Genomic DNA, 17,739 nt, shown 5'->3' with positions numbered 1-17,739 from the left:
ACAGCTAATTCAACATCCTCAACCGTTTTGAGATCATTACGATCCCGAAAAGAGGCTGCTGTTTTAGCTTTGAATTTGTCCCAGTTCGTCTTCCGAGGATTCCTATAAGGTTTCTGTTTAGCTCTAGAGGTAGGAATCTGGAAGGATATGAGTCTGTGATTCGAAAAGGAACATTTCTCAGACACCTCCCATTTTACGACCCCAGAGTCGTCCATATTTGTGAGGGTTATATCGATGACTTCACCTCTCACCCTATTAACAAAAGTTGGTGTATTGCCTCTATTACAAATTCTAAGATTATAGCTAAGTATAAACTCGAAGATGGACTCACCTCTTGTGTTTGTGTTGCTGCTTCCCCAGTAGAAGTGATGTACGTTGGCGTCACATCCCAAGATGATGTCACCAACTCTGCTCATCTCCTCCAATAGGCGGCATACAACAGTGCCGGGTGGGTCAGGAGCTTCATAGGGAAGATAGACGGCAGAGACTATCAGTGGCTTCGTGGTACCTCTGTCTAGTCTTGCTGTCGTCATATCTCCATTGCTGAAATTAGAAAGAAGCATTAAATTTAACTCCTTTTTAGCAAGAATACACGTTCTCACCTTCTCTCCATTGGAGGTAGACAAAAGCGTATATTTGGTGTCGCCCAGTCCAGTCACCTTACCTTTGTACAGGTAAGGTTCCTGGATGAGCGCCACGTCGATGTTTGAGGAAGAAAGGGTGAGTAGCAGTTCAGCAGCTGCTGCTTTACAGTGATGCAGATTAATCTGGATCACGTTAAGCGCTTGCTGCTGCCTGCCTATTGTTTTGGAGTGGTGAGGCGGAAACAAAGTTTCCCCATTCCATAAACAAGCTCACCCTTGTTCTTCCTCAAGTACTCCTCTCCCGCAGAGTCGGTAGCGAACTTCGCGACTACACCGCCGTTCCTTTCAAACGAGGCGAGGATTCTCCACCTCCTCGTCTGAAGGCCGTCGTTCTGCTTCTCCAATAACCTCAGTGTCTTCTCCAGCCCCTTGAAAGGTTTTGGGATAAACACCGAGGTTACCATACCGCTCGGTATCTCTCGAACCGCTACGGCCGCCAGACGACCACCCTCCCAAAGGGGGTCCAGGCTGTTGATTGTCTTCTTAAGAAAATCTGAAGTCTTCTTAGTGCGACAATCAACAACCTTTACTCCTTTGTATGAGGAGGTCAGGCCAAACCGCAGGCTCTCTCGATCAACCTCGTCGGACAGGAAGAGGTCCTTCAGATAGCTGTCGACCAGCTCCCATCTATCCTCACTGATAAACCCGTCAGGGTCAGCTCGGTCGATGATCGCTACCCGCAGATCTTCCGGAACCTCTTTCGGATCAGCAGAGTCGCTTTGCTCAGTTGTAGGTGTCTGGGCTACCTGCTTCGAGACAGCGTGTTTGGTTTTCACCCCACAATCGCTGCTCTTGGCAGGTTTCTCCTTCGACGCTACCACCGAAGCAAAGGAAGCAGAGCTCTGTACGGCCGACGACTGCGTGGGCCTCTTTGCAGCAGGTTGTTGCTCCTCCGAGGACCTCATTCTCTTGACAGCCGTGGGCTGTGGCCGAGATTTGGCACCCGGGGTAGCAGCTACTGCAGAGGTATGCCCAGCAGACGCAGGCACCTGCTTCGCGTCCGCTACCTTCTGCTTGACCACTGGCGACTGCCCAATTGTCACCGCCTTGGCTGTCAGCTTTGGCAATTTGGCAGAAGGTGGATTGACAGAAGGCGGTTGTGCCTTATCGGTCTTCTTGGAGGCCTTTTTACGGGCTCTCTTTCGGGCCGACTTCGACAGTCCCCTGCCTTCTGTCTTTGTGGATTCTGATGTCTGAGACGTCCCAGTACTCAGTTTACCCTTTGGGGGTGCTGAGGGCTTAGACGTCTCAGGCATCAGCTTCCTGGATGTACCGGGGCCATCAGCAGGTTTCTCCTTCTTAGAAGGGACTACCAGCGATCTCCTTGGCTCCATAAAAAAGTGCTGTATGTGAGGATTTGAGGTCGACCATGGCATAGCCTCTTACCATGGCAAGGACTTGGCAACTAAGCCTGAAACACTTGTTGAGGCTCCGTTCTAATACAGTCGGTACCCTGACTGCAAACCGTGGAACGCTGATAGGCACGAGGTCGCATGACACCCCAGCGTTAGGGGGGACACTTTAAGAAGGTAGTGTCCCAAACCTTGAGATGGATATATGGGAGGGGGCGCCATTCTCGCCTCGTCGACTCAGGGATCATTGGCACTCGGTCACTTCCTCCGAGACTCTCCCCCTGAGCCCACTGATTGTCCGCGACTGTTTATTGGTTATTAACAGTTACCCAACGAATGGTGTTGGGCTATCCACTATCCGCAACCTGTGGACGCGTCCGATAGCATTCAGCTTTGCTCCCCGTAGGCGGACACAAATATATATGGGAGCTATATCTAAATCTGAACCGATTTTCACGGAATTTGGGAAACATTATTATAGACTTCATTTGGTAAGCTATGCCAAATTTCGTGGAAATGAAAATATATTTAGAGACTTTGGTGCACCACTTACCTAAAATCGGACGAATATATATATGGAAGCTATATCTAAATCTGAACTGATCTTCACGAAATTTAACACACATCGTTCTAGACCTAATTCATTACGCTGTGCCAAATTTCGTGCACATTGAAGGATATTTAGGGACTTTGGTACACCATTTTTCTTAAATCGGACGAAAATATATATGGGAGCTGTATCTAAATCTGAACCGATTTTCACGAAATTTAACTCACATCATTCTAGACTTTATTCAGTGCGCTATACCAAATTTCGTGCAAATCAAAATATATATAGGGGCTCTGGTGCACCATTTACCTAAAATCGGACGAAAATATATATGGGAGCTATATCTAAATCTAAACCGATTTTCATGAAACTAGGCTTAATTCGTGCAAATCGTAAAATATTTAGGGACATTGGTGCACCATATTCCTTAAATCGGACGAATATATATATATATATGGGAGCTATATCTAAATCTGAACCGATTTTTTCCAATTTCAATTGGGTTCGTCCTTGTGCCAAATAAGTGACGTATGCCAAATTTCATCCAATTCTCATAATAAATACGACCTGTACTTTGTTTACAATTTAATCATTCTAGACAGATAGACGGACGGACGGACATGCATAAATCAACTTAAAAAGTGATTCTATGCATATTCTCAAAAGGAACCATGGGTCTATATCGTTTCCTTTTGCCTGTTACAAACATATGCACAAAGACATAATACCCTGTACCACATTGTGGTGAAGGGTATAATAAGAAAGATCTTGACCGATTGGTTGGCAAATCCAGCATTGAACAGATTTGCACTGTGCGCCTCATTCTAAGAAAGATTTAAAATGTGTACTTTAGCATTACTTTTCTTCAACAAAAGTCAGTACATAGGGGGGTTTCTTGGTGCTTATTGGTTTTTTTTTAACTCAAAGTAAGAAGGGTATCATACAGTCGGTCATGTTTGACTTTTGAACTTTCTTACTGATTTCTAAATGTATATATGTATGTGTGTAAGGGTAAATTCTTTCCGTCCAAACAGACCAACACATAATTTCATCGCCTATGAATGGGCCAACGAACGCATCTGTCTTCATCGACGTGTGAATGTTATGTTGGCGCGTGTTCCTTAAAGGTAGGCACGTTTTCCTTTCTCTAACATATTCAAACACACACACACATATATGCCAACAATACATAGTTATGACAGTCAGACGTTTTTATAGTACTCCACCTCCTCCATGCAAAAGAACAAAACTTTTCACTCTTGATTTTCTTCATTCGAACACGGGAGAGGGTGTTACCCCATCATCAACAGCATCAGGAAAATTAATTACCGACATGCAAGACGTGTCTATAATGTATTATTTTGTCATAATATTCAGGAGCAAAGACATCAAGTGGCAATCGAGAAGCCGGAAGTTTTCTTACCATGCCATAAAAAACCCTCCAAGAAAAAGAAGGCATCCAAGAAAAGTTTGTCATACACAAGGGAATTTGCTGGATAGGAAGAAGAAGAAGAAGTAAAAAACAAACTATGTTTTAGTGCGTGAGTTTGCATTAGTGGCGGGTTGGCTGCTTGGTCCTGTATGTGTATTTATGGAGGGTAAATAAATACACATACAGGACCAAGCAGCCAACCCGCCACCTAGCCAAAATGACGAATCCAGAACACATATAACTGTACGTGTTTGTAAGTGTGTTACATATGTGTTGGCATTAGCATTAATGCGGTTCACACGCCTAATATGTTTATGACTTTAGTCAAGTCATTGAAATTAAGTGGAAATGCTGGAGAAATTCCAAAAAAACTGAATATGTACGGAATATAATTAGTTACTTCTATTTTTACCTCGGTACCATCATAATCTACAAAATCTCCAGGCGTAATGATTTAATTTCAACAATATGTAAAGTTATGAATCATAATGACTAACCTCGTTTTATGATTCCAGCCAAATGTGGTTTAATTATGGCCTGCTTCGTTGTGTGAAGTTTCACATTTTAAACAACTACCCTTGTACCCGAACGTGTGCTTTAAGACCGGGGAAATTATGTCTTCATTCAATTGGCATGTAACAAGCAAATGAAAGGGAAATATTGTTGTCATTACATTTTATGATTTAATTAGAGTTATTATCCACGTTATTTTTTGACGTATCTCTGACTATCCATGTATTCTTGTGAGTTATATCCATAAATCATCCAGAATCATATCATAAGGGGAATATAACTTCCAATCATACGCAGTCTATGATTCGCATTCATTAAGGGAACCCCACCCATTCTCGATTTTAATTTTTCAAGATTTTCAATGGGCTGGTAAATCAATACCAATGCTTGTTAAGGTTTGTTACTTTGCACATATATATTTGAAGATTTAAAAAAGAAGAAAAATAATTTACAAAAATTTTTTGTTGTTTTTTTGTTGTTGTTTTTTGTGATCAAAGAAAAGTCCTTATTTTTGATGGCGGGCATGATAACTCCTCACTGGAACATCGGAATCCGAAAATTCCAACGGTGTTAAAAAGAGTACATATCTGGCTCTCGTATGAACTAGGATTATTGACTTCGCTCTAAAATTAACAAAATGGCAGACCTTTGAAAAAATATTTTTGGAAAATCGCTGATTTTTGACCAAAAACCAATTTAAAAAATAAGGAATATCTTCACCGATTGGCTTTATCCTAGTTCATACGATAGCTATACACTCACAGAGAAACGTGTAAAAATTTGAAATCGATTGGGTTATTAGTTTTTGAGTTATCGTGCCCGCCATTCGCAAAAAAATGTTTAGAGAAAAACGCGTTTAATGTTTGAGAAGCCCTTCAGCCGTCACTTGATGCTGACACAATAAATCGGCAATATCTTCAAGAGTTCTTGAGATTTTTACTTGAAATTTTGTAGGGACATTCTTGAATTAGTGTAGATTGGAATTAAGTCCACAAAAAATTTGACCCCGAGAATGGGGGGTCCCCTTAACGGAAAATTCCAAAATATGTCGTGTTACTACCAGGGCTAACGAAAATCGTGACCGATTGAGACAAAATTTTGAGTATAGAATGTTGTGTGTTAAGTTTAGTTGAAATCAGTACAGATTTACCTTAAATCGGACGAAAATATATATGGGAGCTATATCTAAATCTGAACCGATTTTTCCCAATTTCAATAGGGTTTGTCCTTGGGCCAAATGAATGAGCTCTGCCAAATTTCATACAATTCGAATAATAAATGCGACCTGTACTTTGGAACCATGTGTCTATCTCGTTTCCTTTTGCCTTTTACAAGAAGGGTATAATTAATTAACGGACACATAATATAGTTATATTACCTTCTCTTAAAAATCCCACAATTGATTAAGCTAGTTCTAAATGGGATATTTTCATCCGATTTCTTCAGATTCCATTACAATGGTCTTCCAAGGATACTTTGTATGTTCTATCTATCGTATATTGTACATATGAGCATCTCTTGTATGCACCCAAAGTGGTGAAGGGTATCATAGAGTCCAACCCATTCGGCATTTGAACTTTCCATAGTGCTTTATTATAAGTTTTGGCCGCTGACATTATGTATGAAACACTATATAATTTAAAAGACCTCCATGCGAACTGTTGCAAGCATTGTTCCTTTTGAGGTAATTTTCGACAACTTTTTGACCCATATTGGGCGGTATCTCAACCATTACTTGACGAATGTTGGATTTCGTGTGCTCAAGGTTTATCTGCATAAACATGGTCTTTCGCATTGCTCCATAAAAAGGCTTATGGTGTTAAATCGGATGTTCTTGATTGACAGTTGATATTGCCACAACTATAAATTACGCGGTCGGGATATGTTTCTTCGCTCGAGTTGTGTGGCACCGTCTTCTTGAAATCACATATTCTTCATGTCGTACTCTTCTATAGCAAGCAAAGAATTAGCTTATCATATAACGATAACTCTCCGAGATGACAGTGCCTTCGGTGTTCTCTAAGACGTAAGGACCAATCACATTTTCGGACCAAATAGTGCACCAAACAGCAACTAATTGTAATGACCTCTCTTCAAATACTTGAGAATTCTCAGAACCCCGAAGCAGCAATACGAGCGAAACGATGATGCACAGGCCTCACAGCATTTGTAATCGATATAGTCTATTCAAATTTATTCTCAATTTTGCCCATTCCTTACGATTATGTAAACCACAATCTCCTCTTAAAGCACGATATGTGGCTGTGCAATTTTAATCAGTGTCTGAATTTAAACTTGAATGGAAAAAATGGTTTAACAACTTATTTTGACAGATGCCGAATTCCAGTCTCACGATATGGATAACCATTTAAATTGGGTTCAAATGAAATTGTAAACATATATGTTGTGTATAGAATAGTCATAGTCATATGCGTATATCTTCTGTTCGTTGCAATCATGATAGATATTGCAATAAAGATTTGAAATGTGATACATCATTCCATGTTGTTTTAGCTCCCCATAAAGTCGTGCCCGTTTTTCCAGGTCATTAAAGTTTTAGGGTCTGTTATAAACCGAAGGGGTTTTAATTATATATTAAGAATATTGAAGGGTATTATTATTTTCCAAATCATATGACTATAAGTAATTATTTGTGATAAAATAAATACAGGTACTATATAAAGGTTTCGCTCCATTCTGGATATTTAGAAGGCATTTTCCAATCTACGGACTAATAAATCATCAAATGTCCACTGATGGCATTGAAATCCCAACTCCATGCTCCAATTGAAGCAATTATTGTTTAGACCGATTTATTAGGAGATAAGAAAATTGCGGTGCTAAAACAGACGTATATAAGATCGTCATAGAATATATGCAATATTAGCCGGCAATAAAACAGCAATCAAATGAGTGGATATGCGAAGACGACCCAAATTTAACGAAAGTTTTTACCAGAAACTGTGTGTCACTGTCTACTGTCGAGGTAAAGCAATGTGTTGTATTAAATTAATAATTTACAAGTCTCCTTCTGCTTAGTAAGAAATATACAAATCTATGAAATGATGATACTATATGGGTAATGCACCAGAGGGAGTGGACCGATGAGGTCTATATTAGGATTTGATTTAGATTTCAAAGTTCAAAATTTGGATCATATTAGATACTTCATTCGCTTGATACCATTCTTCGGATTTTATCGAGATTTGACAATAAGTGTATGATGTGTAATATTTGGATGAAATTGGCTATTCTTTTTGCTTCATACAAGATTAAAAAAAATTGTAATCCTTTGTGAGGGAGTTACTAGAATGAATAAAACAGGCTTAGTTAAAATATAAGATTGGATTTAAACTTAATATTTTGATTAAACACATTTTTGCCGATGTAAAGTGTATGTGTCCTTATGGCTGGGTTAAGGGTGTAACAATAGTGGTTTTAGGCACCACGACTGGTTAAGGAATGAAATGCGAATATTAAAATTTTGAAAACGAAACCCAAGTTACCATAACCGCCATATTATTGGTATTAATTACATAACCCACTCATCTCTATACTAGCTCCCAGTTAGCAAGACCCTAGCTCGATTTGTCTAGTTAAATTGGTATTAATTAAAAGATTACTTCAATTATTAGAACGAATTTTAAACCTCTACAGTTCATCATTTGCGATCATTTGTTGAGTCAGGCCGTATCCCAATTTGTAATTCTACCGAAACAATGACTATGAAAAATGTCAAATGTTTTAAAATATACGATTTTTAATTAGTGATATTAAATTCCTCCCACAATTTATTTTTAACAACTTCTTTACAAATGACAGTGCATTAGTGCCATAATTAGTTCCGTACACTTTATTATTTATTTTATATGAATAGTTTTATTTTCTTTATATTAGTTGTGAATTTAATATAAGAGACCGCAATGTAGACGATTTATTTATTATATGTATTATGAATAAATTTTTTGCATGCTCGCATATTTATGTCTGCATTAAAACGCTCCGCATTTTGTAGTTAACTTTCAGTCGATAAGTGCAATAGTAAATAAATTCCACAACTGATATCATACTCAAGCCCAGGCATAAATTAAAGACACCACCCAGATCAGCTAGAAACAAATATTTCTCTAATAAACAAAAGTTCTTAGTTTATTTGTGACTTATATACTTACACAATAGACCAATCCATGACATCACTGTCACTTTGTGTATAGAGGGCACAACCTGACGTGATAGGAAAATGTGCACAATAAACATATCCGTTGAATAGTCCAAATTTTTGCTAGAAGCAAAAAAAAAAAAACAAAAACAGTGAGCGGAGCAGTATAGTCGTTCGGGGCCGACCATATGATACCCTACACAACTTCAACGAAAATCTAACTTCCTGTGGTCCTATATTCTGAGCATGGAAAATATTCACCGTGGTTTGTGTTGTTTGGCTTGTAGCCTATAGATCGATTCGAAAAAAAACACAAAAAATTATGTTTTCGGTCCATTTCATCCCAATATTGTTATCTCTTCATCACCGAAAATTATATACCTGGAACCTCATGGAACATTTCGAAGCGATCAGCGCAATATTTCCCCCCTATATTGTGGTAATGGTTTACTAAATAATATATGAATATGTAAGCATCGGTAAATATTTAAGTGTATCTCCCACATCCGAATACATACGACAATATAATTGGTATCAATTTAAGGGAACCCCCCATTCTCGATTTTAATTTTTCAAGATTTTCAAAGGACTGGTAAATGAATACAAATGCTTGTTAAGGTTTGTAACTTTGCACATATATAATAGAAGATTTAAAAGAGAAGAAAAATAATTTACAACAAATTTTTGTTATTGTTTTGTTGTTGTTTTTTGTAATTAAAAAAGTCCTTACTTTTGATGGCGGGCATGATAACTCCTCACTGGAACATCGGAATCCGAAAATTCCAACGGTGTTAGAAAGAGTACATATCTGGCTCTCGTATGAACTAGGATTATTTACTTCGCTCTAAAATTAACAAAATGGTGGACCTTTGAAAAAATATTTTTGGAAAATCGCCGATTTTGTAACAAAAACCAATTTAAAAAATAAGGAAGATCTTCACCGATTGGCTTTATCCTAGTTCATACGAGAGCTATACACTCCCAGAGAAACGTTGCAAAATTTGGAACCGATTGGATTATTAGTTTTTGAGTTATCTTGCCCACCATTCGCAAAAAAAAGTTTAGAGAAAACGCGTTTAAAGTTTGAGAAGCCCTTCAGCCGTCACTTGATGCTGACACAATAAACTGAATATATCTTCAAGAGTTTTTGAGATTTTCACTTGAAATTTTGTAGGGACATTCTTTAATCAGTGTAGGTTCGAATTATATCAACAAAAATTTTGACCCCGAGAATGGGGGGGTCCCCTTAAAGGTCAACCATTCCTCTTGGATATACTAAAAACTTTTCGGGTCTATGGCCTTCAGGGGTAAATATATGCGTTATAGAATACAAATTTTGTGATTTTTCACACAAAATCGGGGTTCATTTGACCGATTATTATTAAAAACAGGCATGCTTATTCTTTGGCCCGATCCCCTTCTCCGTGTAAAAATTGGCGATGTTTGGGCCATAATTGAGGCCTCTGGAGCGACCAGAAAATCAGACAAAAATAAAGTTTTTGGTCCATTTCATCCTCTAAATATTATTCGACCTTTACCAAAAACAATAGGGGTCTTCATTGGGCCGAATCCATCCTACATGCAAAATTTCGTGAAGATTGGTCCATAACTGTGGCCTGTATCGTATTTACAAATTATAATGGACAGACGGACGGACGGACGGACGGACACACATGTCTAGATCGACGCAGCTACTCGAGATATAACGATCGGTATACTTAAAGGTGTGTCTAGAGCCAATATTTCGCGGCGTTACAAACTCTTAGGGCTGTACAAAGCTGTAGGACCCTGACAACATAGTTGTGTAGGGTATAAATATTGTACCCAAAAAGTTCATATTGCCCAATATACTTACTGAAAATGATTCACAGAGTAGTTGTGTAGTAATATATCCGTTTTGTAAGCCAAAGTATTGTAGGTAACATCATGACAATTGGGTAAGCAATTTTCACAGCGAACGCTTTTGAAATTATCTGAAAAATAATATACATATTACGTATCAATCTAATGCACATGTCTTCATATAGACATATTGGTCTGTGTAGAGACTACGACGGAATTGGTCTGTAGGAGACCACTAGTATTTACATAGACCAATAGATATGTATGAATGCCACAGGTCAATTGGTCTGTATGGACATCACAGGTCTTTATAAAGAACAATTGGTCCGTATGGAAACCTCAGGCCTTTTCACTGCCCAATTGGTCCGTATGGTCTTTGTAAAGACCAATTTGTCTGTATAGAAACCACAGAGTCTTCCAAAATAATTCACCTTTGATTTTTGACTTACCAAAATTCCTAGAATAACACTCCGAATCATTTAGCATACACATTCGCTTATCCGTGGCAAACTTTGGCAAATGATATGGATTACATTGGCATTTCTGTAGAATCGTTTCACTTTCACATTTCAGAATGCAAGCTGCTTGGCGATAAATATTTCCCAACATTTCATCCGATGTCAAACAATCACGTTTTTTAGCTGGCAATTCTATGACCTCCGTTGAAGCCGCTTGTACAGTGGGTGAAATTTCAATGAAACTTTCTGAATTTGTTGTAATGGTAACCGATGAAGCAGCCTCTGTGGCAAAATCCATTGGATGATGTACCAATACTATTAGACCCGTTGAGGTATCTGTTTCCGAACCCTCAACACCAATAAAACTTAAACCACCATCGATACCAAAGGTGTTTGAAGAAAATGGTACATATGATTCATTTTGTGGATGGAAATTAAATGAACAGCATGGACCCAGATAGGATGTGGTCGGAGAAAATGATAGATATTCGTGATTTTGCCGGCATTCAAATTCTTCATTGCCCCAGAAGCAACGTCGTACGAAATCATCACAACCCGCACTGACGGCCACAGCTGCTTCGTATGTGGTGATATTGTTGAGCAGAAGTATTTGATAGGTCTCATTAAAAGACGAGCTATTTGTCGGCAACCAGGTTTGATCGGTAAAGGCATTGAGATAATCAAAACCTTCAGCGATTTTCTTTACGTCATATCCAGGAGGGATGTTGCTAAAAAACAATAAAATTTTAAAAGACCAATATACGATATAAAAGTATGTACATCCTACAGCTTGTTAATAAAACGCTTAACCCGATCCACATTTATGACCTTGGGACTGCACACGGTAACACCTGGGAACGGGACATCAGTTATGGACACATCATTGGCAATGGTATTTAAAATTGGATACGAATAGAATTTCAACCATAGCTGCAGGGAGAGGAAAACAGCCAAGCTGAACAAACTCAGCAGAACCGAGGACCAAATACATCTGCAAAAAATACACCACTTTAAGTCTCCCTTTTGAAATTCACAATAAAAGACTTCCTTTACTTACTTAGTAACTCGATGGGTTTTTGATGGCCTCAATAGCCAAATGCCGCTCACCTTAGTACGCATGGCATATTCCAGAAAAGTATCAGCCATGGCCAAACGAAAACGTTTCCAGAACACTAAAAACTCTGATTTATTGCGAATAAAGCGTAGCTTCATTTTTCTTTAGAACCTCTTCAAACTACTGCTACTGGTTAAATGAATCTTAAAAAGTGCTTATCCTCTAGGTAAATAAGTCCCCTCTTGATGTCATTATAGGCGATGATGCATCGATAACCCCCAAACACCCTCTGCACAAATTAATTAACTTGTAATTCATTTGTGTGGTTAATCACTTCTACTTTTCCCCACAAAATGAATAGGAGCCGCTCCATCTCTACTGTCATAAAATTCATAATTACTATTTATGAATTTCATTTTGGGGTTGATTGATAATTAATACATGGCTATTAAGTGACTTTATTCATTATCTATGTCTATGTTCTTAATATTAATGAAGACATATCCATTCATTAAGTCTACAGATACTAGTACAGTCATTCGATGTTTGTAAAATTATTTGAAAATGTATTTGCTCGAGGGATTTCAAAAGCATTATTCATATTGAGTTCAAGGTTATGATTTACAAAGATGTATTTGAATAAATAGGCATAAATATTGGCTGTGATATAGACCATGCGATAAATTAATTTCTTAGCGATATTATGATTAATAAGCATATTAATCGATTTCGAAAACGGTTTAATTCAAATAAATAGGACAAATCTATTGCTACACTGACCAAATGCTACCACAATATTCATTGCCTTAATTCGTAATAATCAAGGGGCTAATGATTTGGTGGTATTCAATTTAATATGCAAGAAATTAATCGGAACGTTTATTCGTTGTAAAAATATGGGCCTATTCTGATGAGAAGTTTTTTACTTCACCAGGAATACAGATTTTTAAATTACAACTGGCTTGTACAAAACTTCCTTATAATTAGTAAGGAAAGTTGTTCTTCAAGTCGGTCGGGACATTTACATGGGGACTGTTTGAGATTTGCAACCCAACCTTGTAATTTGTTTGATATACCAATACTACTTTTGACTTTGCCACACCAACCAAGGATTCTCTTAGAGTTTGCAATATCACATCGGTATTTATACCCTACACAACTATGATGTCAGTGTATTATAGCTTTGTGAAGCCCCAAGAGTTTGTAACGCCGCGAAATATTGGTCCTAGATCCATAGTTTAGTATACATATCTCGACTAGCTGAGTCGATCTAGACATGTGTGTCCGTCCGTCTGTCCATTATAATTTCTAAACACGATACAGGCCACAGTTATGGATCAATCTTCACGAAATTTTACATATAGAATGGGTTCTGGTCAATGAATACACCTATTGTTATACCCTTCACCACACTGTGGTACAGGGTATTATGTCTTTGTGCATATGTTTGTAACAGGCAAAACTAATCGAGATAGACACATGGTTCCTTTTGAGAATATGCATAAAATCACTTTCTGAGTCGATTTATGCATGTCCGTCTGTCCGCCCATCTTTCCGTCCATGTATTTTTGTGAACAAAGTACAGGTCGCATTTATGATCCGATTTGGATGAAATTTGGCATATGCCACTTATTTGGCCCAAGGACGAACCCTATTGAAATTGGAGAAAATCGCTTCAGATTTAGATATAGCCCCCATATATAGTTTCGTCCGATTTAATGTAAATGGTGTACCAAAGTCCCTATATATCTTTCGATTTGCACGTAATTTGGGATAGCCTACTGAATTAGGTCTAGAATGATGTGTGCTAAGTTTCGTGAAAATCGGTTCAGATTTAGATATAGCTCCCATATAGTTTGGCCCGATTTTAGATAATCGGTGCACTAAAGTCCTGAAAATCATTTGATTTGCACGAATTTTGACATAGTGTATTGAATTAAGTCTAGAATGACGTGTGCTAAGTTTCGTGAAAATCGGTTCAGATTTAGATATAGCTGCAATATATAGTTTCGCCGGATTTACGGTAAATGGTGTACCAAATCAAAGTCCCTATATATCTTTCGATTTGCTCGAAATTTGGTATAGCCTACTAAATTAGGTCTAGAATGATGTGTTATAAGTTTCGTGAAAATCGGTTCAGATTTAGATATAGCTCCCATATATAGTTTAGCCCGACTTTATGTAAATGGTGTACCAAACTCCCTATATATCTTTCGATTTTCACGATAAATGGTGCACCAAAGTCCCTGAAAATCATTTGATTTGCACGAATTTTGGTATAGCGTATTGAATTAAGTCTAGAATGACGTGTGCTAAGTTTCATGAAAATCGGTTCAGATTTAGATATAGCTCCCATATATAGTTTCGCCCGATTTTAGGTAAATGGTGTACCAAACTCCCTATATATCTTTCGATTTTCACGATAAATGGTGCACCAAAGTCCCTGAAAATCATTTGATTTGCACGAATTTTGGTATAGCCTATCAAATTATTTCTAGAATGATGTGTGCTAAGTTTCGTGAAAATCGGTTCAGATTTAGATATAGCTCCCAAATAGTTTGGCCCGATTTTAGATAAATGGCGCACTAAAGTCCCTGAAAGTCATTTGATTTGCACGAATTGTGGCATATCGTATTGAAAATCATTTGATTAGCTGCAGGAATTTTGACAAAGTGTAATCTTTTTTATTGACATGAAATTTGTATAGCGTACTAAATTAAGTCTAGAATGACGTGTGCTAAGTTTCGTGAAAATCGGTTCAGATTTAGATATAGCTGCAATATATAGTTTCGTCTAATTTAAGGTAAATGGTGTAGCAAATTAAAGATTTTAGGTAAATGTTGTATCAAAGTCCCTATATATCTTTCGATTTTCACGAAATTCGGCATAGTACTCTGTGCCGAGTCTAGAATGATGTAAATGTGTAAATTTTTATGAAAATCGGTTCAGATTTAAATATAGCTCCCATATAGTTTGGATCGATTTTAGATAAATGGTGCACTAAAGTCCCTGAAAATCATTTGATTTGCACGAATTGTGGCATAGCGTATTGAATTAAGTCTAGAATGACGTGTGCTAAGTTTCGTGAATATCGATTCAGATCTAGATGTAGCTCCCATATATAGTTTCGTCCGATTTAATGTAAATGGTGTACCAAAGTCCCTATATATCTTTCGATTTGCACGACATTTGAAATAGCCTACTGAATTAGGTCTAGAATGATGTTTTATAAGTTTCGTGAAAATCGGTTCAGATTTAGATATAGCTCCCATATATAGTTTCGCCCGATTTTAGGTAAATGGTGTACCAAACTTCCTATATATCTTTCGATTTTCACGAAATTTGGTATAGCCTTTTAAATTAGTCCTAGAATGATGTGTGCTAAGTTTCGTGAAAATCGGTTCAGATTTAGATATAGCTCCCATATAGTTTGGCCCGATTTTAGATAAATGGTGCACTAAAGTCCCTGAAAATCATTTGATTTGCACAAATTGTGACATAGCGTATTGAATTAAGTCTAGAATGTCGTAAATATAGCTTTCATATATAGTATCGCCGGATTTTAGGTAAATGGTGCACCAATGTCCCTGCTAATCTTTTTTATTGACATGAAATTTGTATAGCGTACTAAATTTAGTCTAGAATGATGTGTGCTAAGTTTCGTGAACATCGGTTCAGATTTAGATATAGCTTCCATACATAGTTTCGTCCGATTTTATGTAAATTGTGCACTAAAGTTCCATAGTTAGGCCGATTGACACAAAGTACTGAAGATATAATATAAATTAATCTCTGGCAAGTTTGCTTCAAATCGGTTCAGATATACATAGATATATCGTAGCTTCCATATTTAATTTCGACTTCTTTATGTTAATTGTACACCAAATAATCAATAGGTCTGATTGAGATTAAATTTTAAACAGTACAGCATACCGAATAGCGTGTGTCATGTTTGCTTTAAATCAATTTACACAAATCTATCCCAGAGTGCGCAAACGACTTTAAACTTGCCCAAATGAAATGAAATTTAGTATAGTTTCCAGAAAGACATAAAAATCACATATTTATGTTCGTTCAATTTCATGTCAAAATTCCTTCAAAAAGGCGACGTCTTTTCGAATATATCCAAAGTGGTGAAGGGTATCATATAGTCGGTCCAGTCCGACTATACTACATTCTTTACTGGTATTTGGTAAAGATCAGTTAAAATTTAGGGGATGAAATGGACAAAAAACTTTATTTTTGTCTGATTTTCTGGTTGCTCCAGGCGCCGCAATTATGTTTCAAACATCGCAAAATTACATGGAGAAGGGTATCGAGCCAAAGAATAAGCTTGCCTGTTTTGATAAAGATCGGTTAATATTTAGCGGGTCAAATGAACACAGACTTTTGTGGGAAAAATTACAAAATTTGTATTCTATAGCGTATAGATTTACCTCTGAAGGACATAGACCCGAGAAGTTGATAGTATATCCAAGATGAGTGGTTGACCTTTAAACTGATACCAATAATATAGTTGTATGTACTCGGATGTGGGAGTTACACTTAAATATTTACAGGTACTTACGTATACATATATTATTTAGTAACCCATTATCACACTAGAGGGCGAAAATATAGCGTTGATCGCTTTGAAATTTTCCATGAGGATCCAGGTATGGTCAAGGACAACGCCTACAATCTTCCGTGATGATTAGATAACAATATTGGTATGAAGTGGACCGAAAATTAATTATTTTGTGTTTTTTCGAGTCGAGTCAATTATAAGCCGAACATCACAACACAACCCACGGAGAGGGGAATCTGGACAAGTAATTAAAAGGGCTGTACTGAATATTAATAATATTTGGAAAATATGTCAGTGTAATGAAGCACCTCTGCCTCTAATCGGCAAGAGGGTGCAAATATCACGAAATATTGTCCAGGCTCGAAATAAACATCCGCATAAAGTTAGTGTTCCGTGGTAGTTGTGTAGGGTATCGAATGGTCGGCCCATTCAACTATACTGCTCCGTTCACTGATTTTCAAATAGGCCGTTGCAAATAGGCCATTCGTTGTTGTAATGACTTTTGTATTACCCCTTCTTTCCAAATGCATCAATGTGATATGATTCATTCCACACTTCTGGCATTATCTTTCGTTATAACATTTTTTATCTTTGTCATGATTTACACATTTGAGGCGAAATCTCATCGATTTTACCTAGTTGTATCTTTCATTCGAAGATAAGCCCAAAATATGTCAACACCGTGCTATTTTAAGTCCGGCTATTTTGCAGAACTTATATTGTTTCTGCTGTGCTATCGTTGCCGACTTTTTTGTGGGCTATACCAGCATAAATTGTTATACTTTTCACCACACTGTGGTACAGGGTATTATGTCTTTGTGCATATATTTGTAACATGCAAAATGAAACCAGATAAACACATGGTTCCTTTTAAGAATATACATAGAATCATATTCTGAGTCGATCTATACATGTCCGTCTGTCCTTCCGTCCGTCCATGTATTTTTGTGAACAAAGTACAGGTCGTATTTATGATCCGATTTGAATGAAATTTGGCACATGTCACTTATTTGGCCAAAGAACGAGCCCTATTGAAATTGGAGAAAATCGGTTCAGATTTAGATTTAGTTCCCATATATAGATGTCGTCAGATGGTGCACCAAACTCCTAATATTTGTCCGATTGAGACAAACTTTTGCACAGAGTGCTGCAATAGGTCTAAATTGAT

General features: G+C 37.4%; 1 protein-coding gene across 1 annotated transcript; it reads right to left on the bottom strand.

Moving 5' to 3' along the window:
* Nucleotides 1-8,472: 8,472 nt before the first annotated feature.
* Nucleotides 8,473-12,162, bottom strand: LOC133324127 (sodium channel protein Nach). The gene is made up of 6 exons (XM_061533014.1): nucleotides 12,008-12,162; nucleotides 11,738-11,941; nucleotides 10,942-11,678; nucleotides 10,506-10,623; nucleotides 8,664-8,773; nucleotides 8,473-8,600 (listed from the first exon to the last, which is right to left on the bottom strand). Exons 1-6 carry the CDS (start codon nucleotides 12,160-12,162, stop codon nucleotides 8,473-8,475), a joined length of 1,452 nt encoding a protein of 483 aa, XP_061388998.1.
* Between the last annotated feature and the right edge of the window lie 5,577 nt (nucleotides 12,163-17,739).

The sequence above is a fragment of the Musca vetustissima genome, unplaced genomic scaffold (assembly GCF_032173495.1).
Source record: "Musca vetustissima isolate MV318-11 ecotype Yass unplaced genomic scaffold, APGP_CSIRO_Mvet_v1 utg373825, whole genome shotgun sequence".
Classification (NCBI taxonomy): Eukaryota; Metazoa; Arthropoda; class Insecta; order Diptera; family Muscidae; genus Musca; species Musca vetustissima.
Note: the sequence above shows the minus strand (reverse complement) of the source record. Positions and strands in the feature narration are given on the sequence as shown.